Source organism: Rattus rattus, chromosome 3 (assembly GCF_011064425.1).
Source record: "Rattus rattus isolate New Zealand chromosome 3, Rrattus_CSIRO_v1, whole genome shotgun sequence".
Taxonomy (NCBI): domain Eukaryota; kingdom Metazoa; phylum Chordata; class Mammalia; order Rodentia; family Muridae; genus Rattus; species Rattus rattus.
This window is the reverse complement of record NC_046156.1, coordinates 90,041,484-90,067,974: the sequence shown is the minus strand read 5'-3', so window position 1 is coordinate 90,067,974 and position 26,491 is coordinate 90,041,484. Positions and strand designations below refer to the sequence as shown.

Sequence of the window (26,491 nt, the reverse complement as noted above, 5' to 3'; positions counted from 1 at the left end):
GCTAGGCACTTAGGTTCGTCTTTACTGAAGTGGCACCACATGAACATTACATCTGCAGGAGTCTTACGGGATTCCAAGTTGTAATGTCTCATGGTGTTTAATTAATCCTACTTCATAACTGACTGACCTATCAGTGAACTGCTGGTACACTAAGATGCCTGAAGTACAAAACTTTTGACAGATACACTGCTTACTCTATGTGTAGACTGTAGTCACGTGCCTACAACATAAGGCATTCTTGACGTTTTCCTGGCGTAAATGCTAGCGTTTTAAAATGCCTAATTAGAAGTTTCCTCCACGTATTGTTGAGCCGGGACAAGATGTTCAAGACCGTGAAAAGCTGAATGTAATGGCCTTGTTAGTTAGAAGCTGGAAATTTTTTTCCAGTTCATTGTTCTTTTAAGTAATCCTTTTGTACCCATACGCTTAACTGAATTCATAATTATTTCCTTTGCTAAACCATGACTCCAGACTTGAGTGCATAAATTAAATTTCACGCACACAAACGAAAGCCTGCTTAGAGAAATAGTATAAACAAATTAAAGGTCCTTTTTAATGATCTTTGATTTCCACGATAGTAGTCTTTGAAGTTACCTACGAGGCACAATGGTTTTCAGTGTGTCTAGAAAGCTGCCTAATAGAATCCAGCCTGTTAACCCTGCAGGTTGTGCTTTGTGTGGTTTTCTTCCCCACTGCCTCACCACTCCCTTGGAACAGTTCTGACGCCTCAACAGGCCCGAACCTGGAAGGGGCAGGACCACCCCAGCTCCTGCCACCCGAATCCCGTGGGGCAGCCATGGCCACCCGGGCAGAGTCTGTGCCGGGTCGGGCGGCGGCTGCGTGACTGGCTGCACTCCCCACCCCGACGCTGTGGTTATGCAAACTGATCTCATCGCTGTTGCTCACGACACGCGCTTCCCGTCGCCTGCACGCGGCGTAACCAGACGCCCGCCCCCCTAAGTCTCCGAGCAGCGAGCCAGAGCTGCAAATAAACCCGATCAGGTCGCCACGACGTCCCTCGATTCCCTTTGTCAGAAGAAGTTACCGCCATCCCGCCCCAAAGGTCACAAGAACAGAAACTTCCCCGCCCGATCCTTGTGCACAGCCCCTCCCCCTGCCCCCTGCACTAGCACAGCTGCCACCCTGTCCCAGGTCCGCTGGAGCTCCTCAAGGTTTCAGGATCCGTCCTCCCTGCCCGTTCTGTCCTTGTCGCCGACTGGCTTGTGCCTTGCAACTTCCGAGCCGGAAACTTCCCGGCCCGCCTAGGAGCAGGGCACCCCCTCCGGCTAGAGAAGGCGTCCGGAATGGGATTCCTCCGCGGATTACGCGGCGCCGTCGGCACGCAAGGCCAGCCTGGGCGGCCAGGAAGCCCCGGGAGCGCACGCGAGCGGCGGCGGGAGGCCTGGGCTTGCGTGACCCGGCGGCTCCCAGCCGCACGCACTTCGTGCTGGGGGCACAGGTGCTGCAGGGCGGAGCCCGCCGTCCACTTTACAACCCTGGGACCGCAGTCACGCTAGGTTTGTGGGTGGGGAAGCCAGTTCACCGTGTCTCAGTGTTATCAGAACACCGGTAACCTAGGCAGTAAAACCTGCTCAGACCCATGACTTAATCCAATCGGGAGCTGCTCTGTCAATAGCAACAAGCCGCAGAACTTTCTAAGGAATGGGTTAGGTCCAGAGGCCCAGCTCACGAGTGCGAGTTCTGAGATGTGCTGACAAAGGAAGCAGAGCGAGGCAGAGGCGTTGGAATGCAAGTGTTGCTCGTTCTGGACAAAACCTCATTTCAGAAAACAGTCGTGATCCTTTGCTCTTATCCCTTTCAGAAGCACCCCCCACCTCCACAGGCCCAGTTCCATAACTAGAGTCCTATTTATTGTGATGACTCAAAAACTCAAAGAAATTAAGGAAACACACAGGTTATAAGACTGCTAAATCTAAGGCAAAATTATATGACCAAAAAAAAAAAGTGTTTTTCATGCAGCTGTCTATTTATGGAAATTTGAAGATAAATCAATTTCAGAAGGAAAGCATGGATACCCAGTTTAACACAAAATCACTCCACTAAACTGAAAACATGGAAAACCCTATACCGGTCTCCTTTCTATAACTTAGATTTTGGTGCATTTTTCTCTTTATTCCCCTGGGGTACCATTAGAGGCCTATGGTGCCCAGTCTCCCCCACCCCACCCCCACCCACTACACACATACATTAGTAAGGAAGCAGGGTTCTTTCTCCTGGCTGGCATTCATACCATAAACTATTAGGGAGCGTTTTAAGGGCTGAATGTCCTTTCACTTTAGCACACCTGGGAAGAGAGTGAATGTTTTGATTTTCCAGTGTTCTCTTAGGTGACTTTGACTCTCATTTAAGTGAATGTAGGAAGTGTTTGTCTTTGTCCAGCACGCTTCCCTTCTCCTGGGCAGGACTGACCCGTTTTCTGGATCTTTGTTCTCTAGCTATGTAATTAGAAGTGTCCATGTGTCCAGTCTTGCTTTTCCAGGTCCCAAACACTTGGTCAAGAGGTTAATATCTGGCTGAAGCTAAGTCGGTTGTTGTACCCAACTCCTAGTCTTAGTGATGATGTAAAAAGACCAGCATATAACTCAAAGTGTGCCAAGGAAAGTCACTAAGTTACCTAGGTTGGTCTTGAACCTGTGATCCCCACAACTCGGCCTCCTCCTTACTTGTCCCGTACCAACATTTCTAACGGCTCTACCGTTTTGTTGTTTGAACAAATTTATTTCACATTTTAGTATTTTCTGTTTTTCTTTCTCTTGTTCTTACTGTTTCAACATGGTCTTATTAGCCCAGACTGGCTTCTACTCTGCTGTGACCTTGGACTTCTGATCTTTCTGTACTGATATGGATGACTCAAATGACCCACTTGTTACACTATGGTCAGCTGTATGTGCTGTTGAAGATCACTCAATCCCAGGGCTTCTGAATGCTGGACAAGAACCGAACTACAGGTCCGGCCTGTAGTATCTCCAGATACTACATATATAAAGCTATATAGATATACTCCAGATCGAAAGCTTTATAAATGCGACTGTGATGGACACTGAGTAACCCTTCCTGTAACTTCTCGGAGCTTCTGCCATCAGAATTGGGTGGCTGATCTCACAGAAGAGCCTTGTGGAATTGACCTGATCTGAATCCATTCCTGGACTTGGGAAGCCTAACAGGTACTTGGGAATAGAGAGGGTAGACATGAGGGTAAAGTGGTCTTGGTTCTGGAACAAAGGGGCAATGGTAGATCAAATGTCTATATCAACAGTTTTGAACTTTTCAAAATTTTAAAATCCTTAAAAAGTAAAAAAAAAAAAAAAGTCTAAATTCTTTAACAGCAATGTTTGAGAGTGCTCCAGACCCTGATGATTTGGGCTACTACACCATATTAATAACACCTGTTTGATAAACTGATAATAATTATTGATAATTTGTACCAGTAGTTCCTAGCATATGCTTATGGTGCTATAACTATGTTCCTTTATGGTACAGAATTTTATGTGGCTCAGGATGGCTTTGAACTGACTGTGTAGCTGGGAATGATACTGAACTTCTGATCCTCTTGCCTCCACTCCAAAGTGCTGGTATTACAGGTATGAGCCAACACATGGCTGTGTGTGATGTTGGGAGTTGAACCCTGGACCTCAGGCATGCTAGGCAAGCACTCTTCTCACCTGAGCTACAACCCCAGACCACAAGTTAGTGGACAGCATTAAGTCTTTAGCAGAGACATACAACATCAGGAAAATGACTATACCTCATTTCCTGTAAATTCAGTAGCTTCCTAAAATCAAATGTACAGACACATACTTCATTGTATAAGGGGAAAACAGAATCACTCCCGCCAGGAACACATCAAAATAATGTGAATTAAGGTAGCTGTGGACATCTCGGAGAGGTTTCTTTTTTATTTGTTGTTCTTTCGACAGCATCTTACTATGTAGGACAGGGTGGCTTACAACTCAAGATCATCCTGCCTTCTGATCCCAAGTGTCAGAACTGCAGGGTGCTCTACCACTGCCAACGAGGAAAAGGTTTATTTTATTTTATTTTTTTGTTGTTATTTTGTTTTTATGTATAAGGAAAGTTACTAATTTTTGGTTTAGGGTTTTAAAAAATCCATTTTTAAATTGCTTATATGCGTCTCTCTTTGTGCATTTCTATACACACACAATTAAAGGTGCCCTTGGAGTGCAGAAGAGGTTATGAGATCCTCTGGGTTTGAAGTGACAGGTGATGGTCACCTGGCCTAAGTGGGCGCTAGGAACTGAAAGAGAGTCCTCTGCAAGAACAGTGTGCTCTCAACTTCTGAGTCATCTCTCCAGTCCTCCGTGTTCAGCTTTTTGAACTATCTAATATTTAGGAGGTGTATTGTAGGCCCGATTGGGATCCTATGAATTTAATAAAAGGAATTTGAGTTAATTGGATGATGCCATATTTCTGAGTATCAAATTTACTATGGGTGTTAAGTTGCTGTCATTAGTGCTTTATACCCTTTTGTTTTAAAAAAATATATGGATGTATCAAATATTGAATTATATTGACACACTACATTCTTTAAATGAAGCTCTTACCAGTGGCGAGCAGTCCAAAGGAGATACATTTACAGCCATAAAACATCTTGCTGTAGTGGGTGTCTTTTTAAAAAATGATTTATTTATTTTTATTCTACGGGCATTGGTGTTTTACCTGTATGCTCATCTATGTGAGGGTGTCAAGTATCCTTGAGCCGGAGTTACACAAAGTTGTGAGCTGCATGTTGGTACTGGAATTGAACCTAGGGTTCACCTCTGAAGGAGGAGACAGGGTTCTGAACTGCTGGGCCATCTCCCCAGCCCCTGTAGTGGTGTCTTAATTCTCACATTGGAGACTATAGTTATCATTTGAGGATCTAACTTGTCTCACTGGAAATATGTTCAATAATTAAAAGTCTAAGACTCAAGCAAATTCAAACTTGTTCCACGATTTGTTCCTGCACAAATTACAAAGCCTTGGAAGTTCTTTCAAGAGCTGCCATTCAAACTCCATGACCTTTATTGTATCACATACTCGTTATATTGCAGTCATGGGATGAATAAAAAGATACAGAGCTCAAGCCTAAAAATAGTACTGTGTGGTCTTGCTCATTTCCAGACCACAGCTTTTTGGGGTTCAGTATGCAAAGCGGCTCTATAAGGCGACCTGCAGCTTTAACTGTAAAAGCACGGTAGAGGTAAGTGTGTTGGGGCGTGTAAAACAGCAAAGTGGGTTTTGTAGCTAACCTTTTTCGAAAGCTAGAAGCTGTATGGGAAACATCATGAGGAAAGCAAGTTTGAGACATGTGTCTCTAATCCACAGTAGGCTAATGTCCCAGGAGGGCTGGACGTCTGGCAAAGACAACTAAGGCAACATGTGAGGCCCAGGTGCTTCCACTTACTCACACTGACCCAGTGCACATCTGTGTTCACATGACGGGCCGTGCCCTTGGCCACTTCTATCATTTGGGTGAAAGTCAACAGTAAGACCTGACAGAGTTACGTTTGGAAGGGATCTCAAGTGAACGGGGCATTGTGTATGGAGTGCCCGGCAAACAGAACCCAATAAATGTTGGCATTTTAAAAATTGTGCACTCACATTGGATGAAACCCAGAAATAGCAATGAAAGCAGCAGTTGTTTCCAACCTGGGAGGCCCTATTGCAACCATCTTATTCAAACTTTCAAGAGGACAGAGTTGTATTGTATTGTGGCTTGCAGGATGAAAATACTGTTGGACTTATGTGTAATTTTATCATGCTACCTTTGTCCCATCTCGCATTGACTTTAAAATCAGCCATCTTGGGTGGACTTCCTGCTGGTTTTAGCAGACTTATAAACAAAGTACCTATTTTCCTATACTACTTTTCATAGGGGCATGGAAAGGAGGGAGGTGGCATGAGACAAGTGCCCCAAATGGCTGGCATAAATGACTGTTCCGTGTGATAAGCAGTTTTTAGAGATCCCTATGGTAGCAAACACATGGAAGTTCTTATAAACTGTGAGAAGTCTACAGGCCACGTGGAAAACTGAATCTCATCCACATACAGACACCCTCTAAACTAGGAGGGCACCCCCCACCTCCTGGGTGGTCACAATGACAAATAACAATAAAGAGTCATAAAGAAGTTAAAAGGAATTTAATTTTTAATTTTTCTTTTTTTATATGGTGGCGTATCTTTAAAAGTCACAGTGAAAAGTGAAAAAGCTGACTTACAGTGAGCTGACTGACCAGTATAGCTCAGTAGTAAAGCACTTGCCTAGCACACGTAGGCTCTCGATTCATTCTGAAACATCACACCCACACCCACACCCACACCCACACCCTACAATGGGAATATTTTAATTTCGGTTATAGAATAGGCAGTAATGGGATGGGAAAAGAAGGGTGGGAAGAGAGAGGGGAAGAAACTGCAATCAATAGATAATCAAGAAAAAAAATGTCAGCACGGACAGTTTTTGGAGCAGTCATTTGTTTTTTAAATAAGTTTTTTCAGTACTTTCCAGTCATATTTTGATCTGTGCTAACCTGCTAACTTTTTTTTTTTTAAAGAAACTTTATCTACTTTTTTCATTTTGGAGGATTTAGATTTTTTTTGATATTGTATTTTAATTACAACATATATCTCTCCCCACTCTCCCCCAAATCCATGGCCTCTTTTTTTCTCTATTCTTCTCTCATATATCCCAACTGTATCTTCCTTGCCCTCCCCCCCTCCCAGGCCCTGCCCCCAATCTCCCCTCTCCCCCAGATTCACTGCTCCTCCATTTCTCTTCAGGAAAGACCAAGCCTTCTAGTGATATTCACTAAACACGGCATAACAAGATGCAATCAGACTAGGCACAAATTCACATGGGGCACCCCTACAGAAAGTCTGGCTTGTGGCTAATCAGCAATGAGATTTAGGTTTGAGGGGAAGTTATAGTGGCAAGGAAAATGGACTCAGGGTGATGTGTAATGGGTAGGCATAGATGAAAGTGAATTACAGCGTTTCCACGGGATTTTACCCCATTTTCAGAGGGGTGCCTTCCCTTTTAGATATAAATGCTCAGTAAGGAATATTATCGCCAATACTGTAGTTATGTGCTCTATAACAGTATTTTTGGTTACTAACAGACCAGTACACTGGCTATACAATTTCTAATATCCAGTGATGTTAAAGTTATGGTAATATTTTGTGCAATGCATAACTCAAGTGTTTGTGGTCATGCTGTCGGAAGCCTTCTGTTTCTAGCACACTGGTATGTATTCAATATGGCACATAATAATAGTTACACAATAGTAAGTAACTGTTGTTGTTTCTGTATTAACTATACCTTTCATGACTTAGGAAAGTATTCACTATTTTCATGTGGCTATTTTCAAACTAGGTATCAACCAGCAGCTTCAATAGTTCTGGCACTATTTTGAACCACTTTTTCACCCTTCTCTCTTCAGTGTCTTTTCTTTCTATTCATGCAATTTATTCTTTAACAGTAATTACTGTCTTTTCTGCAAAGAAACTGTTTTCTTTAGTTCCTGGAGTATCAGCACTTTAGACCGCAGATAATCCTGAAAAAGAAGCAGACTACGAAGAAGACACTAATCATACTAGTGGCCTGTGTTAGTCACCAAGCATCATCTCATCCTGCTTGCTTGTCTCGTAGTAGGTCATCAATATTTGTTTTATGAATAAAGTATGAATAAAGGGAAGTCGTCAGTGCGTAAAAACCAGAGGCCTTCCACAATTTGAGTGTTCAATAGCACGTCTCATTAACAGTTCATGAGCTAAACCTTTCATCTTGACATCTTTCGGAATAGAATGAAATTCTACGCAAGCCTTCCCCAGTCAATCTGCCCTCGCGGCACCGGCTGAAGATGTGCTGTCATTCCATTTAAAAGCATCTTTTTCCTCCTCTTGAGAGCAATGATTGCCCCTGCAGTAGACCACACTGCCCCCCACTTCCGCTGCCTGTCGTCCCCACCGGTTCCAGACCTCAACCCGGTCCGTCACAGAACCGCGCGTAAATCCGCCCTCTCCTCCGACCCCCGCCGCCTTCGCCAGCTTCCGTCTAGCTCGCTTTTGGGACACAAGTGATGCAAAGGAGCTCTGCTTCCGCGTCGGCGACGGCGTGGGCAGTGACGTCACTGCGCTCTGACGTCAGGGCAACGTGCAGTGCGGTCGCCCGGGAGACCGGGGAAGCCGTTTTACACCCAGCGGAGTCCCGGGCTAGGTGAGGGTCATGGCCTTTCTCAGTTCTCAGAGGACCAGGCCGGCGGGGACTTTGTTCCGGCGCTAAGGCCAGCCGCGCGGGACGGCGGGGCGGCGGGGGCGGGGAGGAGGAAGGCAGGGCGGCCTTTCGGTGCCCCGGGCGAGGCCTGGGCCGGCGCGGTCGAGTCGGGCAGTTAGTTTCCTGCAGTCGCGGGGCGTGACCTCCCGCTCTCCTGCCCCTGACCTGCCCTCTTGTGAATCATGGCCCGGGAATGGTACTAGAGGAAGGGCCTGGAAGCCGAACCGGAGTTAATGACCGGGCGTGACACCGGTGTAAGAGTCGGAAATGAACCACCAAGGACGTTTCGGCATTTAAGAACACACACGTCTATCTCGTGACCAGTGTCACAGAGAAGGTTCGTAAACTTGCACGCAGCAGCGGCCACGTACCACTGTACTTTTGCCAAGGACAGTTTCCACATATATACTGGGAAGGACCGAAAGGAACTCGTTTAGTAAAGTAATGAATGGGCAAATTAAAAATCACAAGTTTTCTCCTGCTAAAGAGCAAACAGCCCCACACTTCTTGGAAAGCAGAATTATCTGCGAATTCCACAGTTCTTTTCATGGGTAGTCACAACTTTGTAAAGACCCAATTCTAAAAGACTTAGAAGCCATTTCCTTAAAATACAGGCATAACAAAAATAAACGTTAAAGAAAGTAGTGCCCTTGTAGTCAGTCACCTTGGGAATTTAAGGTGCCTACCTCTTGTAACCATCATGCATTGCTTATCAGAAAAGCAGCGAGTTACTACCGTTCGTACTCACAGTTTACATGGGTTTACAAAAAAATAATGTTAAAGACCTCTTTATACGGGGACAAGTTACAAATGTTCTTGGGATGAATCCAACGACTCTATCTTGGCTGCATGAAAAAAATGAGATCCCTAATCTTGTCACCATGTCTTCTGCCATGTGCATTAAAATCAGTTTCTTCTCCACTCCTTTGTCTTGGAGAGCCTTCTAATTTACCAGGGTGCCATTTTTAATTTTTCTTTCATAACCAGAAGCCTGCCACTTCTGATGATATAGTAATACATTAGAGTAGTCACAGTGAAAGGCATTAAATAATAAATATCCCACTGGCACCTTGAATTTATACGTTATTTAGGTCCATGCTTGCTAACACTTTTGTAGATGGTACTTTAAGAGGACATATGGTTGGTTATTTAAGGGGAAAATGGTTCTGTGGAGCCAACAATACTATTGTTTCTATTTACTAATGATGGCTTAACTGAAGGGAACGAGCCTTCTGGTTTCTCGCCATGTGACTATGACAGTATCAGATTATGTACTTGGTCACTTGGACCCATGTCAACATCATTAACTCTACTCCCATGGTTGACCTCAGTTAACATTACCAAGCACACACATTGTCTTGTGTCATATGTGGGAAGACAGCTCATTAGTTTTGTTTTAAACTGTAGCTTATGAAATGAGGGATATTTTGGACTAACACAGGGTTGAGGAATCTTTCCTCCACCAATGGTTGCATAGTTTATAAATATAACACCGGCATTATTTTTTTTTTTCCTTTAGTCTCTTGCCCTGACTTAACTCAATCTTAGGAAGCCTTTGCTGACTTCCCACCCCCCACCTAAAAGATAGATAGATAGATAGATAGGTCATTATCCTTTCTTGACTCTGACATTGCCTTTGTTTAGCAGTCCTGGGCCTTAGACCACCTTTTTCTGCTGAGGAATCTGTTTCTGTCGCTTGAATCTGCTGTACCACTGGCTTTGACATCTTCTACTCGTGTGTGTGTGTGTGTGTGTGTGTGTGAGAGAGAGAGAGAGTGTGTGAGCGTGTGAGCGCTCAAGGACTCGACATTTGGTATGTGTATTCATGTTCATGGCATACCTGTGTATGCATGTTCATGTATGTGTGAATGGTTGATGCAGAATGTCTGAGTCACTCCCTACCTTACAGGGTCTCTCACCTGAATTCTGAACTGATCAATTCAGTGAGTCCAGCCACCCAGCTTGCTTCTAGGATCCCTGTCTCTGCCTCCCAAGGCTGGTATTTCTACATTTATGGGTTCTGGAATTACACTTAGTCAAGGACTTTACTCAGTAAGCCATCTTTCTTAGTCTCTTTTACTCTTACCATGGACACATAGATAGATTCTTCGATAAGACTGGATTGGGTATTCTTGGTCCAATTAGAGAAAAATTTGAAGGAAGGAAATGATGTCTCTGTTGTCTGTAGTTTCATGAAAGTAATAAAAGTTTTATGTTGAATTGTTAGTATTAGAAAATGAAAATCAGTTAAAGTAAAATCTAGGTAAATTTACATAGATATCCACCACTGTTATCATTGGAATGCCACCTTTGATATTTGGTGGCTCTTCAGTTCAGTGCCTGTAAATTGTAACTTAGTAACGCTGTGTTTTTTGTACTCTATTATGTAAACAAGCCTTGATGGCTCAAGTGTTTTTTCCTTATCCTGCTGACTATATTATATTTGGTATTGGTTTCTATAGTTTTTCAGAAAAATGTTACTTTACAATACTGAAATAAGTCTACTTAAAATCTTATAGTTACTCTGTTGCAAAACAAATAGTAAAGCACTATTAATTTTACTAGTAGTTTATAAATTTCTGAAAAATACAAAAGATGTATAAGTCAGTATATGTATATACATATATATATATGTATATGTATATATATAAAACTTCCTGTGTGAGTGGCTTAAAAACTCACTAAGGAAACGTGAATTGCACCTTCAAAGGTGGCACTGGAGAAACAAGCATCTGTTGAAAGTGCTTATTGCCAGTTCGTCCCCAGACACTAAGAAAGTTTAAATCACTTGAATTCCCTTGTCATGATCTGGATTCTGACTGTTGACATCAATGTTTTTAGCCTGTTTTTCTGCAGTGCTCTCTCAGTGCGATTAGAGGAGTCATGGATCGTCACATTCCCATGCACGCCTTACCCAAAGAAATCCAACAGGTATGACGTTGCATTATACAAGTGTAACCTTAGGAGCGTCTCAGCAGTTAGAGCATTCTAAAGTACAGGAGAGTGAACTAGAAAACCACAACAGAACCAGGATGAATCTGAGGTGGGAGAAGGAGTAACCACACTGTAACTTTCACTGCACAGAATATGTAATAAGACGGATGCAGAATCCCACTCTAGAATTTAACTGGCTTTGGAGTCCTAGTGGAAGCAGGTCCTAGAAATGTTCATGTTTATAACTTTTTGTGGTTTTTTTTTACATAATTCATTTTCACAGACTTTAATTCCCACCAGTCACTGTGTGCCAGGCGCTGCCTTATTGTGTTTTGTTTTAGATAGAATGTAATTGTGTAGCATTGTCTGGCTTAGAACTCACTGCATAGACCATGTATGTCTGGAATTCACAGAAATCTGCCACCCTTTGCCTCCTGAGAGCTGGGATTAAAGGTGAGCACCACCATACGGTTTAGAGATGGTTTTAATCAGTTACCAATCCATTTTGTCCTTTGTTCTTCCCAGATGGAAAGTGTGGGTAGGCAAGGAGATGCTTTTCCAGGATTCCTTAGTTTGTTGAGTGTTGACAGCAGGCAGGTGGCAACAAAAGCAGTAGCACTCTACACTATTCAGCTCTGAGGAAGGCCTCAGGTAGAAGGGGCCTTGGCTTTGGAAGTATTAGAACTCCTATACAGGCTTAGAGCACCAGGACCCTTAGCTTCACAAGTATTTCAGCTCTTGTGTGGACCTAGGGAGTTGGGATTCCTAAGCCCTTGGTGGTAACAGTTTTAAAACACCTAGCCCTGGAGACTGCCTGAGGACCCCTGGCTCTAAAGACATTCTACTTTCTGGACCTTAGTGCCAGGGCCTACAGTTTCTTTCACTGGTCCCCCACAGGCTTCCGTTCTTCAGCTCTCTGGACTTCGAGGGTTCCTCTCGTTAGATTATTCAGTTAGCTCTTGTTGCTGTGGCCACTGTTTGAGGTGTTACTGTCCATTTGGGAGGCCGTTGCGACTGGACTTTTGCTGCTTCTGTGGGCACACGCACAGTTTAGTGGCTCCACGTCCTTTAGAGCTGCCACTCTGCAGCTTCACAGCTGGGACTGCTGACTGCCCAGCTCCGCTCTTGCTTCAGTTGTCAAGGGGCTGGCTGCACTGCTACTTCTGGGTCTCAGTGTGCTGGCCTCTCAGCCATGTCTGTGGCCCCGACTGCTGCAGAGGCTGAGCAGCCTGTGTTATCAAATGTGGGCAAGAAGTCACACAGGGAAGAGACCTTCTCCTGAACACAGTGTTGCAAAACAAGGGAGGAAACACATCCCTCCTAGTGAGTGTCCAGCCATGTAGCCAGAGAAAAGGTGTTTGCAGGAACCACAGCCAGCCAACAATCAATGCCCCCTTTGTACCTGTCCCTAACAGTCACCTAGAACACCAATGGAAAATGATCTCCCAATCTGGCCTGGGCAGAAATAGTTGCAGGGTCCACTGGAGTTTACTTAGGCCTGGAATAGCAGAAACTGTGATACAAACGGTTTCAAACAGTGCTGGCTGTGACTGCATCTTCAGGTGCCAGAGCAGGCAGCTGTGATCACTGTGTCATTTGCTCAGGGCCTCTCAGAAGTGTTCAAAATGGCAGAGGCTGGCCTAGAATAGTGTAGCTGGCTATCTGACTGAACATCCTTTTAACTCAAGGCAGCCAGGGCAGCAAGGGAATATCCAACTGCTACATCTAGAGAATCAAACGGCCATATCCACAGCAGCTTTGCTTATTTATAAGACAACATACATTTTAAAAGAAGAACTTACTATTAACACTGGTACTGATTCCAATAGTACCTCAGTAATACTTAATGCCTGCATAACATATAACATCCCAAGGAGAAGTAGATTCCATTTCTCTCAATTTAACATTGAAAATATGGTGTGTGTGTGTGTGTGTGTGTGTGTGTGTGTGTGTGTGTGTGTGTGTGTCTGTCTGTCTGTCTGTCTGGACCACAGCATTTGGAGGTCAGAGGATGACTGGTGGGAACTGATTCTCTTCTCCTACCATGTGGGTCCTGGACCTTAAACTCAAGTTGTCAGGCTTGCCCATGAGTATCTTTTACTTGCTGAGTCATCTTGCCAGCTTTGACTTTATATTTATAATTTGATTACTCTAGTTAACAAGCAATTTACAGCTTTTATATTACCTTCTTCCATACTAATTTACATCTGTTTTCAGGTAAAGGTGTTTCTTCTATATTTGGTTTTTCAATCCATACATTATCGATATAATAACTAAAAAGTACCTCTTTAAAAAGTGACATAAATTGTGAGTTACAACCTATGCTTTAACTGTTCCTGTTGATATAGCTTCTGTAGCAATATCCTGCTACCCTTTATCCTGCTAAGAATTGAATGTAGGATCTCAATGTGTCTGTAATTAAGCTGCATCCTCAGCCTTACAGTCAGTTCTTTATTAATAATAATTCATCACTCTTCACTGGAAACTGGTCAGTTCTCAGGGGTGCTTTTGCCAGTGTGTGCTGCGTGTGGATGGCCTATTAACATTAGTCATGGCATTGACTTGACATGGTGCTGCTTGCTGCCTACCTTCCAGATTTATGGAAACTTTAAAGGAAGTGTAGTTACCAGAAGAGATCCTTTAAATCACCCCATGTCTTTCTCTTTACCTGTGAAGTTCACCGTAAAATGCTAAGCATATAGGAAGCTCAACTATGCTGTTGCTTCAGAAATGGTACTTCCACGGGTTTGAAAAAATTCAGTGTCTTCACATCTGAACTGTGTTCCATTCATGAGATAGCTTGGCTGTAATAGAGGTTAAAAGAAACAGTAAAACAAAACAAAATACGAAAAGCAAAAAGCCCATATTTCACATCCTAATCACTTGTCAGGAAAAAATTAAGTAACATTAAGAGTCTATAAGACAGTGTTATGATTTAAGTTCCATGTAAGGCAGTGTCCAGGAGACCAGAGAAGTTGTCCAGCTGGTACAGGCACCAGCTAGCTGCCAAGCCTGATGCTCTCAGCTGGATCCCTGGGACCCATGATAGAAAGAGAGTGGTTCTGTGCACCGTCCTTTTGAGAATGAACCCCTGGATACTGGGATCATCAAAGGAGAGGTTGTGCAGAAGGTATGACTCTAGAGTTGGTTCCCGAAAGCTGAGTTTTTCAATGGACTTAGAGTTGCTATGATGGTTTGTATATGCTTGGCCCAGGAAGTGGCAATATTAGGAGGCGTGGCCTTGTTAGAGTAGGTGTGTCAATGTGGGTGTGGTTTAAGACCCTCTAGCTTCCTGGAGGTCATTCTTCCAACAGCAGCCTTCAGATGACGATGTAGAACTCTCAGCTTTGCTTGCACCATGCCTGCCTGGATACTGCCACGCTCCTACCTTAATGATAATGAACTGAACCTCTGAACCTGTAAGCCAGCCTCAATTAAATGTTGTCCTTTATAAGACTTGCTTTGGTCATGGTGTCTGTTCCCAGCAGTAAAACCCTAAGTAAGACAGTCTCACAGTGCTGTTGTCATGTTGGAGGTAAGGATGGCAGGTGCTGTCCTGTCACTGCAGAGAAAGGGGACAGCAGGAGAGGGTCAGCTGTTTAAACCCAGGACAAGGATACTAGTTATAGCCTTGTCCTGCCCAGTGTGTGGAAGTTAAAGTCTAACTTTGTACTTTTTCTCAGACCTAAGTTAGATATACTTATTAAAAAATACTTTTATGACCATTAATGTCTGGCAGTTTGACTATAAAGCAGCCAAAATATATATATGTGGATATCCCCAAACTTAGGAAGTCTTTAAAAATAAGCATTTATCTTTCAAAACTTGGCCTGTGTGTTATCTGCACTGTCCACATTAACTTAATTACCTAATGACCAGCTTGCATTATTCTGTATAGAATCATACTAAATATTTGAATATGCATATTGATCCCTGATCTGAAAAGGCAAAATGCTTCAAAAGCTGGAAGAATTCAGTGCTTATATTATGCTATAGATGTAAATTTTATACGAGGAATCTGTTTCATGCACACGTTTATTAAGATGAATAGGACCATATTTAGGCTAGGTGTTAAACATAGGTAAAACATGAATGAAGATTGTATTTAGACTTGGGTTTTAGCTCAGGGATTTTGTTTTATATATGCATTTATTCCAAAGTCTGAGAAAATCTAAAATCGGAACCACTTGTATTTATAAGCACTTTATGTAAGGGATAATTATCATGAATAATTTGTAATGATAATAGTGACAATTCAAATTAGAATCAATTCTTTTTTAAGATGGAGAAAAGGCTTAGGAAATGCACTCTACTTTTTTGGGAGGAAGAAAGACTGGAGGTGGATGAATCAGTGTCATGTATAGCAACTGAGATGTCTTTCAAAGCCCCCTTTTTTTTTCATTCTTTCTTGTCTCTTAACTTTTGTATTACTTTATAGGCTGGTTCTTCTTCCTAAAGATGCCCCTGCTGTGTTTCTTTATTTTCCTTTTCTGTGTATGGGCAAGGAGGGCTTCTGCAGAAATCAGAGCAGAGAGGTGAGAGAGGCCTTTCTTCTTTCTCTCTGTACTTTTGCTGTGTGATATGATAATGGATGTCCAATGCATTAAAATGTGAAAATGGCTGCGCTTCACTGTGCCATTAATGGCAAAGGGAGCAGTAGTGGAGACGTGGCAGTTGGAGGAAACTAAAAAGGAGGTGAGAGAGGAGGCCATCAAAGGAAAGAATGGAGAAGAATGATGGGTAATAAGCTGAAGTGAGAGTCTATTGCCCGCTCAGAGGCAAAGATTAAGTCGCCTTTCTTTGATCTCATCTCCTCAGGGAATCTTAGGGAAGAAGAAATAAGATAATCTTTGACTTGCATTTTCTGGTTCTTTTTGCTTTTTATCATAGTTTCTGGCTGAGCACACAGCACTTTTCAGACTTCCATCTCCAGAAGTGACAAAGAACGTACAGGAGGCCCATGGGGCGAATATGTCCCTGTCTTCTTCTGCTGGACCCTGCATTTCACTTCTGTGTGTACTTAGCACCGTCTCCGGGCTGAGCAGATTCCTCCTGTCTCTGGCTTCAGATAACCAGCAGTGTTGCTGGAAGCTGAAGCTTCGTCCAGTCTTCTGCAAGGAGAATGCGGCCCAGCTCTGCATTCTTCCCCGCTTACAGCTTAAATTGAAAACAGCTCTTAGAGATCAGCAAAGTCGTAACTGCATCGCCTCCTCTCCTACGTGTCCACTCACTGGAGAGACTTATGTCCTCCTGTTAGAAAAACAAATTTCTTTTGCGGTTTTTGCTAGGGGATATGCATAGGTCAAAAAGAACAGCAACAAAGTAGTGGAAAGTCAGTTCCCACAGGCAAAGTTAATCCCTTGTTTTTAAAATGGTGACAAAATGAAGACGTTAGTCGATTTTAGCTTTAGGAGATCTTGATTACCACCCAACACAAAGTAAAGTGAGCAGGGTTGTTTATTTTGCAAGACAGAAGTGTCTGTGAGGGCTGGAGAGCACGCTGTTCCTTCCGGGTAATAAGCCTTCTCCAGCACTAACGGCTCGTTTTGTCCTGCTTCAGTAAAGTAATTTTAGTACTTTGGAACTTTGAAATTTATTCAGAATAACAGTTTTATATTTCCAAGCACAGGTTGTCACTGCCAGAGAAAATAAATTTAATTTTTCAGGTCATTTTGGGCCACTGTGGCTAGGTTCAGATTTTGTATTGAGTTAGAGCAGAGAAGAAAAGAAAGTGGTCTTAGAAATGTTAGAATGAGCATTCTGGAAAGTGGTGTGTGTGTGTTTGTGTATGTGTGTATGTATGTATGTATATATATGCTATGTTGTAAAGCACTTGCAGTTTTGACACCTTATGATGAAAGCTGTGTAATTTATGGAAACATTTACTTAATGTTGTGATTTTTACTTCATTAGTAAAAATATTTTGAAAACATATCATCTTGAAAATTTTTCATGTTTCTATTTGTGGTTAAAAAGTCCTTTTCCTGGCTGGCTATAGAAGGTTATAGAGGTTCTCGAGTTTCTAGTAGAAAAAGAGCTATTGGAGGAAGTAGGCCTTACCCTCATGTGTAGGTGGGCATAACGTGGCATGCATAATTTTTATAGCACAAATCCATCAGTTATTTACTTATTTTTTTTTCATGTTTCTTTTTTTCAGAGCTGGGGACCGAACTCAGGGCCTTGCGTTTGCTAGGCAAGCGCTCTACCACTGAGCCAAATCCCCAACCCCTATTTACTTATTTATTACTCAATAAAATGTCTTTATATTGATCTGGTATTTTAACTTAAAACAGATTTATTTATTTTTATGATTCAAAAATTAAACTTACATGCAATTTTAAGAAGTAATATGGAGAGGTTTTATGGGATAACATTTGGCAGACTAAAGGGTGGTATTATAACCAGAAGATTGACAGTTGGTGCAGTCAGTTCAGAGCAGTGATTCCTCACACTGTCTTTTAAAACTGTACCCACCTTAACTTTCCTGTTTCTCCTCCCTCCATGCCATGACTCATACTATTGATTTGCTCTTCAACAATTTTGTTATTTTAAGAATTTTACATAATGTACATCACATAATGTACATTTTAGGTGTTATTTACTCGGCAATATTTCAGAGTTTATATTGAGTTTCCTCGTTTGTTTGTTTGTTTGTTTTTTGTTTTTCAAGACAGAGTTTCTTGAAGAGTAGCCATAGTTGTCCTGGAACTCACACAGATTTACCTGCCTCTGCCTCCTGAGTGCTGGGATTAAAGACATCTTTTTTTCCTTCTCTTCTACATAGCTTTCTGATCCTTGAGGGGAGGGATTTGATGAGGACACCCCATTTAGGACTGATTGCAAGATTTCACACTCTCTGCCCACTATCTGGGTGTGGGTATCTATTAGGCCCATTTACTGTGGGAGGAAGCTTCTCTGATGATGGCTGAGTGAGACACTGATCCATGGGTATAGCAGAATGTTGTTAGGGATAATTTCATTGTTGTTTTCCTTTAGCTGAACAGTAATATTTGGTTTTCTCCTAAGTCCATGGCTTATCAAGGTCCATGCAGTTCTAGGTGTGGGTTCCATCTTATATAGTGGGCCTTATATCCAGTCAGATAGGGTTGGCTATTTCCATAGTGTTTGTGCCACCATCATCACACCAGTGTATTATGTGGACAGGTCATCACTGTAGATGCAGTATTTGTAGCTGGACTAGTGTTCACCTTTCTTCTCTGCTGTCATGCACAATACCTTCTAGTATCATGAACACTAGTTACTAGTGTTTACAGCTCTAGTTAGGGACCAGCAGAAAGATGGATCCTGTTTCTTAACCCAGTCTGTCAGTGTGTGACTTTTTATTGGGAAATTAAAGCTATTAATGTTGAGAGTTATCAGTGAGCAGTGTTTATTGATTCCTGTTACTTTGTTGTACAGTATAGGTTCCACCCTACTCCCATTTTGGTTTGCTGATCTTAGATGGGATCTAACAGAGATACCCACACCCAGATAATGTACAGAGAGTGAGAAACCTTGCAATCAGTCCTAAATGGGACATCTTCATCAAGTAGTTAACTTCTTAAGATTGAAGATTTTTGTCTGCTGCTTTTTGTCTATAGAGTCAGATTGCTAAATAGATACTGCTTCAATTTGATTTTATTGTGGAACTGCTTCTTTTTTATCTATTTCTTTTTATCTATCTAGTTAGCTATCAATGATAGTTTAGCTAGGTATAGTAGTCTCGGCTGGTATCTATGGTCTCTTAGATTTTGTCGAATATCCATATAGGCTTTTCTGGCCTTTAAAGTCTCCATTGAATAGACTGTTATCCTAACACTTTTGTATGTTACTTGTAGCTTTTAATATTCTTCTTTTGTTCTATATGTTTAGTGTCTTGTTTATTATGTGTCATGGGTAATTTCTGGTTCTATTTGTTTTGTTTTCTGTATAATTGTACTATCATAGGCATCATCTTCTTGAGGTTAGAGACATTTCTTCAATGATTTTGTTGAGAACATTTTCTGTGCCTTTGACCTGGGTTTTTCCTCCTTTCTATATTCTTTTATTTGTAGATTTGGCCTTTTATATGACCTAGATTTCCTGGATGTTTTGTGCCTGGATTTTAATCAGTCGGTCAATTAATTTTTTAATTTCAGATTTAACATTGTCTTTGGCTGAGGTATCCATTTTGGTACCTTGTCTTTAATGCCTTAGATTCCCTCTTCCATGTTTTGTTGGGAAGTGGAGGTGTACTGAGACAATGAGATACTGCAAATAGGTTGTAGGAAGGGAAAGAGTTGTCTGCAGAGACAGGGATGAAAGGGCTAAGGGACTCTGGGCCTGAACCAAGGAGAAGGGGCATCTGTGAGCTGGTTATCCTCATCAGGGTGAGGATGAGAATGGATGGTAAAGAAGGAGAGGAAGGATAGTGGGGTTCACCTACCCCAGTTCCTGCCAAGTGGGACCTTGAGGGATCCTGTGGAGAGTGTTTCTAGGTCTCAGGAGCTGATGAAAAGTGGTATGGGGAAGTAGGAGAGCTGAGTCCTCTGTGAAGTCCCTAGGGCATGGAGGTAGGAGAGACTCCAGCAAGCAATCTGTTCAGGGCTGGAATGAACTAATGGAGATTCCCTACCCAAGTCTGGGTCCAGTGTGTCAGCCGGAGATCCTAAGTAGATAGTGTTTCTAGGTATATTCTATTTTAACAACTTCTGAGTCAAACCCAGGAGCACAGCATGTCTTTCTAATTCCCATTTAGCTCAAGATAGCTATGAATGTAGCCCAACAGGAAACTGTAAACTTACTTAAAATGTTATGAAAATTTTCCATTTTTTCTTTGTAAGTCAGTTGTGCATTTCTCAAACATGAACTTTGAAGACCACTTTGTATCACAGTGTCAAAGATTGGATATCCGTGGTAGCGCTTCAGTTTATTCAGTCAGCATGTTGTGGTTTTCATTATGTGAATCCTATCCATGTTTTGAACAACATTTGATATGTGTGGCTCCACCTTACTCTGCTAGTCCTTCCAGCACTGTGTTGAATAAAGGCAAAGAGAATGGACAGCTTTGTCTTCTCCCGGCCTAAGGGACAAGCACTCAGGCTTTTACCACCACCATCACCACCACCACCACCACCACCACCTCCACCACCACCACCACCACCACCACCACCACCAACTATAATGCAGTTGTGAGGTCCTTTTATACATACTATGCTATGAAATCAATTATAAACTTGACTTCATAAAGAAGAGTGATCGAGATTGTTTTAAGAAGTGGCCGGCTGGTTTGTCTGGCTAATGGTTGTAAAGGCCCACTGTCTTATCCCAAATTTTCTGCCAATTTGGCCGAAATTTACTATAAACCTGTTATTTTTGATGAAGGCATTAACATTTTAATTTTATTTGTTGTGTTTCATGGCAGCTGTGCTTGTGCCATGGTATATGTGAGGCTAAAAGGGCAGCATTCAGTAGTTGGCTCTTCCCTTCTACCATGTGGTCCTGGGAATCAAACTCAGACCTTCAGGCTCTGCAACAGGCACCTGGGCAGACATTTTAATATACAAAATATCTGAAAAATGTTAATGCTTTATACTGTGTATACCTTTGTCTAAAGTTTGTTTCTTTTCTCTATACAAGCAAAAAGAAAAGGGGCAGTGAATATGTAGATTTAACTGAATAAAGGGAAAGGAGGCCAAGCTTTTGGAGCAGGGAATGCCCCCATCAGGCAGCAGGAGGCTTTAGGTGCTTTTGTAGTTAAGTATGGTCAGGAATGCTGACAAAGGTTTAAGCTTAATTTACTTTTTAAAGGTTATCATGATTTTTTATTAAATAACTATAATTTTTGCAGTGCAAACACTACATTTCAGGAGGTCGTGTGCAGTGTCTGTCTTAAGTGGTTCTGTATCTGTTCAGTAGCCTCCACTTGTTAATGCTTCCTCCAGCAGACGAGGCGGAGACTTCCTGTAATGATGGCCCTTAGTCAGCAATGACAGCTGTTACTTGACTCTGAAAATACAATGATAGAACACTGGGTTAGAAGAAGGACGACACACCAACAGACACCTGACTTCACTGCGATCCAAAATTACAGTAACAATACCTCTTCAGCCTCAGAAAAGTGTCCCAAGCAATTAGTTCACATAGACACTAAGAATTGAAAAAGTTATCTTTTCTGTTCCAGTTTTGCCTATAGAAAATATCTATAATTGAACAAAACTGAGAATCTGTGTGCCATATATGTATTTAGTAGATAATTCAGAAATCCTGGTTATGCTTGGCCCAGTCTGGAGACCATTGTTTTAGGTCTATTATTATTTTATTATTTTGCTTCCAGATCACAATGACTATCATATTTTTCCTTGATGAACATTTAGAAAATCTCAAAAAATGCACTACCTTACTTAGTTTAGCTTTTCATCTCTTGATTTTTATGATGAATGCTATTTATTTTAAATACCTTTTACAATGTGAAGTTTCTATGATTTTTGTTTCATACAACCAGCTACAAATCTACTTTCCCTATCAAGAATTTTCTTTAGAGTAAGGATAGAGCAGTTTCTAGGAGTAGGAGAAAGTTTGTGACAAATGGACAAAATTTCATAATAAAATCTCTTAGAGTAAGCAATAGAATACTCTAATTAATGAGAAGGGATCAAAACTCAACATGAGCAAAGGGACTTCAAGGCAATACCCATCTGTCCTGAATGTGCTCAGGTTTCTCGACTGGGTAGGTGAGCTTCCCAAGGCTCATAGTGTCCTGAATGGGATTGCAGTCACTTGTTATCTCTGAGGACTGCTGAGAGGGTAATATGCAAATGTTATTCCATGAATGAAATGCTATTAGATAACTCCAGACAAGGCTTTAGAGTATATTATTAAAGTGTGGCTTTCAAAAGTTAGGGTTATTATTTTATTCATTCATTCATTATTTTATTTATTTATTTATTTATTTATTTATTTATTTATTTATTTATTTATTTATTTTAGATGGTGTCACAGTGGATAGCCCTGGCTAATCTGGGAACTTAGTATATAGAGTAGGATGGCGTAAACTTATGGAGAACCACCATTTGTGCCTCTTGATTGTTGGGATTAAAGGCCTGCACCATTATACCCAGACTAAGGCATATTAGTGAAGGCCGTAATCCTTGGACTAAGAGATAGCACATGAGCCTTGCTATTTCACTTAACATTTTCTTCATTATACTACTTTATGTGTATTTATGTGCACTACAATACATGTACAGAGAACAACCTGTAGGGGCTGGCTCTTGCCTTCCATCATGTGGATCCAGGGATTAACTTGAGGTGGTGGGGCTTGGCAGTAAACATCTTTACATGTTGTACTATGTTGCCCATTTCTATTTCAGTTCCTTTTAAAAAAGATTTAAAATTGTATTCATATACAATTTATATATAAATATGCATTGCATTTGTTCCTGACTCCCATAGAGGTGAGAGAAGGGCCTTGGATTCCCTTGAACTAGAGTTACAGATTGCTATGGGTCACCCTTTAGATGCTGAGAACTGAACCCAGGTCCTTGCAAGAGCAGCAAGTACTTTTACCTTCCGAGCCATCTCACCAGCCCTCCTCTCATTTTTGTGACTGTGGTTACTAGCTCTAAAAACTATGTTAGGCATAGAATACATGAACTTTTAGGAAGATGGCTGATAAAGTTTTCCTTACTGTTATTAAAGTAGCTATGAGTAACTTTAACATTTTTCTTTATTATACTACTTTATGTGTATTTATGTGCACTATTAGGCTATTTGCACAAGTAATTAGCAGTCCCATAATGAGATGCATGGGGAACAGTATTTAGTAAGTAGAACTAGTACCAACTAAGGTGTGTGAAGTTCCAGCCTGAACACATATTGAACATATATTTTATATGCGTGTGTGTGTGGGGGGGTTGTGTGTGTATGTATGTATACACACATACATACATATATATATAATTTATGTACACATACATATGTGTGACACATGCTGCTTTACATGCAAATATTCCAGTGTAGATTGTATAAGCTATATACTTACAATGATGTTTGTGGTTCTGTCCTTGCATCTGAAAGCAAGCACTCAAAGCAAAGAATGGGAAATACTGGTTTCAAGGATAGGTAGGGTAAAGGAAAAAAGTATAAAACAACTGGGCAAAGATCCTGAAGTGTTAGTAGGACATTCAGCTGTCAAGAGGGACTGAAGTGAGGAACTGGAAACATCAGCTGTAGGACATAAGCTTTTCCCACTAGGCTTTCTGTCTTCAGAGCCATAATGTCTTACACTCCGCTTCTCTGTGTGTTTCATCCCAGTAATGTGGCTAATTCTGCACCACACACAGGATGCTTTACCCTTAGGGTTGCTAAGAACTCCTAATTCCCCAGCTCTTCTATACTTTCAGAACTAGTTTGCTTATTCCTGTCTAGAGGTCGTTTCTTTTGTATCCAGTACCTACCTTGAGGCTGTCAGTCACCCATGGGTAGGAGGAGAGGTAGACTAAGTCATATTACTAAATAGCAATGTATAGATAAATGCATTAATTAACATGATAGTATAACATAAAATTGCTGAAGGACAGAAGAGTGGTGCAGACGCAGGTTCTACCAGAGTATTGTTAATACTGTGACTAGCATGCTTGAGTCTTTTCTTGTTCTGTTCCTTAATAGCAGCCACATGGAGCCATTCAGTTCTAGACATTATGGTGGGAAACACAAAGAACAAGTTCAGAGAAAGCTAGGGTGAGACGGAGACTGGAAAGCTTGTTATCTGGGAAGGAACTGGGGTGTTTATCTGAGGAAGAGAAAACATGACATGTTCCTGATAACTCGTACAAGAAACATGCAGTCTTTAGATCTTAGAATGAGCTCTGTGTGTGGGACCAGGTTGTTTTGTACTGTTACTGAGGATTGTTGGTGTTGTGAGGAGTGATGGGATGAACACAAGAGGATTTCCTGGGAGGTAGAACTGGCAGAAAATGAGATAGGCTGCATTGGAAAGGGGTTTCTCATCCTTTGGAATGTCAGCATAGAGGTTGAGCAATATGTCTCAGTCAAAGTAGACCCAAAGAGCATGTCTAAAGCTTAAACCAAATCTTAATGATTTCTTTGAAACCTATTTTTATAAATCTATACATTTAGTATCAGTGGCAGGGGATTGACATAATTATTCGCACATTGTATTCGGGCCTTTGATTTGAAATTGCTAACATTTAAGTAAGATACTTATTTTATAACATTTGTTACTCACTTGTTCCCAGTGACACTTCTGCAAAGGGGTTGATAAGTAGATATGCTATAACATAGTCACAGGAGCACCATCCACCTCCTTGTACTTTATCAGTTACACGGACACTGTCTATCTCTTTGTGCTATAACAGTTACAGGGACATTTTCTACCACATCAAGGAAGGCTGTCTTAAGAAACACTTTGACCACATGTGGTGTGTAGCCTTCAAACCTGGTGTTGGAGACAATAGGTAGAAGGATAGGGGGTTGGAGGCCATGGTGGACCAGTCACCAAATTCCAAATTCCTTTGGTGCCCTAGAGCTCTCTTAACCTTTATGAAAAGCTAATCAAATATAGGCCATTTATTCTTAAGACAAATAAGGGTCTTTTTCCTGGTTTGCTTTTCACTGCCTTCATGTTGACCAGAGCCACACACACTTTGTCTGAAGGACATGAGAATCCATATACTCATGGTAGGAAAGTACAATATGGCACATAAATACGTAAGCATTGCTTTTTAAAAAGACTTGGGTTCAGTTTTAACATTCTCACCTTTTAGCTGGCCGTGGAACTGCAGGATTCTCAGTTTTTAACCTATAAAATGAGTAAAAGTTCAAAACGCTTTTCCTTTTGTAGGTTTGGACAGAATATTAAATTCTATAAAAGTCATAATATAGAGAAACTGAGTAAGAGCACAGGGTTCATTTGGTTCAGTACCATAATTTTATAAATGAGTAAAATAAGATTAAAAAGTCCGAGGTGTCTAGAGCAGTGGCTCTCAGCCTTCCTAATGCTGTGGCCTTTACTGCAGTTCCTCTTGCTGAGGTGACCCTCAACCATAAACGTGTTTTCATTGCTATTCACAGCTGTACTTTTGCTACTGTTATGAATTGTGATGTAAATATCTGATACGTGGGATATCTGATATGCCACTGCTGTGAAAGGGTCATTTGACTCCTCAAGGGTGTCGTGACCGCAGGTTGAGAAGTGCTGATGTAGCCGGTCACAGTGTAGTTGACAGCAGACGCCCATGGGTTCCTATGATACTAGAGACGTCCATGGGTTCCTGTGATACTAGAGATAGAACTCAGAACTAAGGCATAAGGGTGTTCTCAACATTTTAGTTTTACTTTGTGAAAGCTATTTCAAGAGCAACTATTTCTTGGCTATACCACAGATAAATCATTTCTTTGAGAAACTCTTTTCCCGTCCTAAGATTTTGTGTTGGTTTTGCACTTCCTACCCAGTGCAAGAGCATCTTTATGTCAATCCCAGCGGCATAGCAGACGATGGATTTTCTTTGTCTCCACAGCATGGTTGCATAACAACTTTGGTTGGACTTTATCTTTCACAATTAAAAACACAGATTTCAATAAACACATGTTCTGTTTCCTAGATGTCTCCTGAAGAAACAGTTTGTAAATACTGTGGCGTCAGCTACCTAATTCTACATGAATTTAAGGCTATGGAAGAAAAACTGAAAGCGGTGCAAGAAGAATTGAAATTTTATCAAGGAAGTGTAGAACGAGAAAAGAGACTTCAAGAAAAGCTGCAGTCTCTTAGCCAGGAGTTTGAACAGTATAAAACTGACAGCGAATCCAAGAAGGAAAGGTCGGCCTATGTTTCCTGTCTCTTACTTAGTTTCAAAGCAAACAGTAGATTTGGGTGGCGTGGTGGTAGCCAGTAATTCCAGCAGTCAGGGGCCTGGGCAGAAGCACCGAGAATTCCAGGACAGCGATATATTTCTCTCTATCCTTTGCTGTGCCTTTGTTTACCTTTATTATAAGTAAATTTCTGCTATATTTGTGGCTTAGTATCTTTTGATAGGTATTTAACAATAAAATAGTGTATTCTGTGATTTTGCCACTTAAACGCATGCACTGGGATCGTTGCTCACCCAACATTAATGCACACACCTCGCTCTTTTCTGGGGCAGCGTTTTTGTTAATTTTTATTTTACAGATGTATCATTATTTAATCATTTCACTTTTTCATATCAATACTATTTCTATTTATTATTATAGGTACCATTTATACTTATGTTCCTTTAAACATAT

The 26,491-nt window shown here is 41.4% G+C and overlaps 1 protein-coding gene across 1 annotated transcript in view; it reads left to right on the top strand.

The window, feature by feature from the left end:
• The first annotated feature begins 10,965 nt into the window (after window positions 1–10,965).
• Window positions 10,966–26,491, top strand: part of Lekr1 (leucine, glutamate and lysine rich 1) — a 162,831-nt gene continuing 147,305 nt past the window's right edge. The window contains exons 1-3 of the mRNA XM_032898288.1: window positions 10,966–11,224; window positions 15,666–15,762; window positions 25,831–26,045. Coding sequence (XP_032754179.1) covers window positions 11,097–11,224; window positions 15,666–15,762; window positions 25,831–26,045 — 440 coding nt within the window. The 5' untranslated portion in view covers window positions 10,966–11,096. The remainder of the gene's footprint in view (window positions 11,225–15,665; window positions 15,763–25,830; window positions 26,046–26,491) is intronic.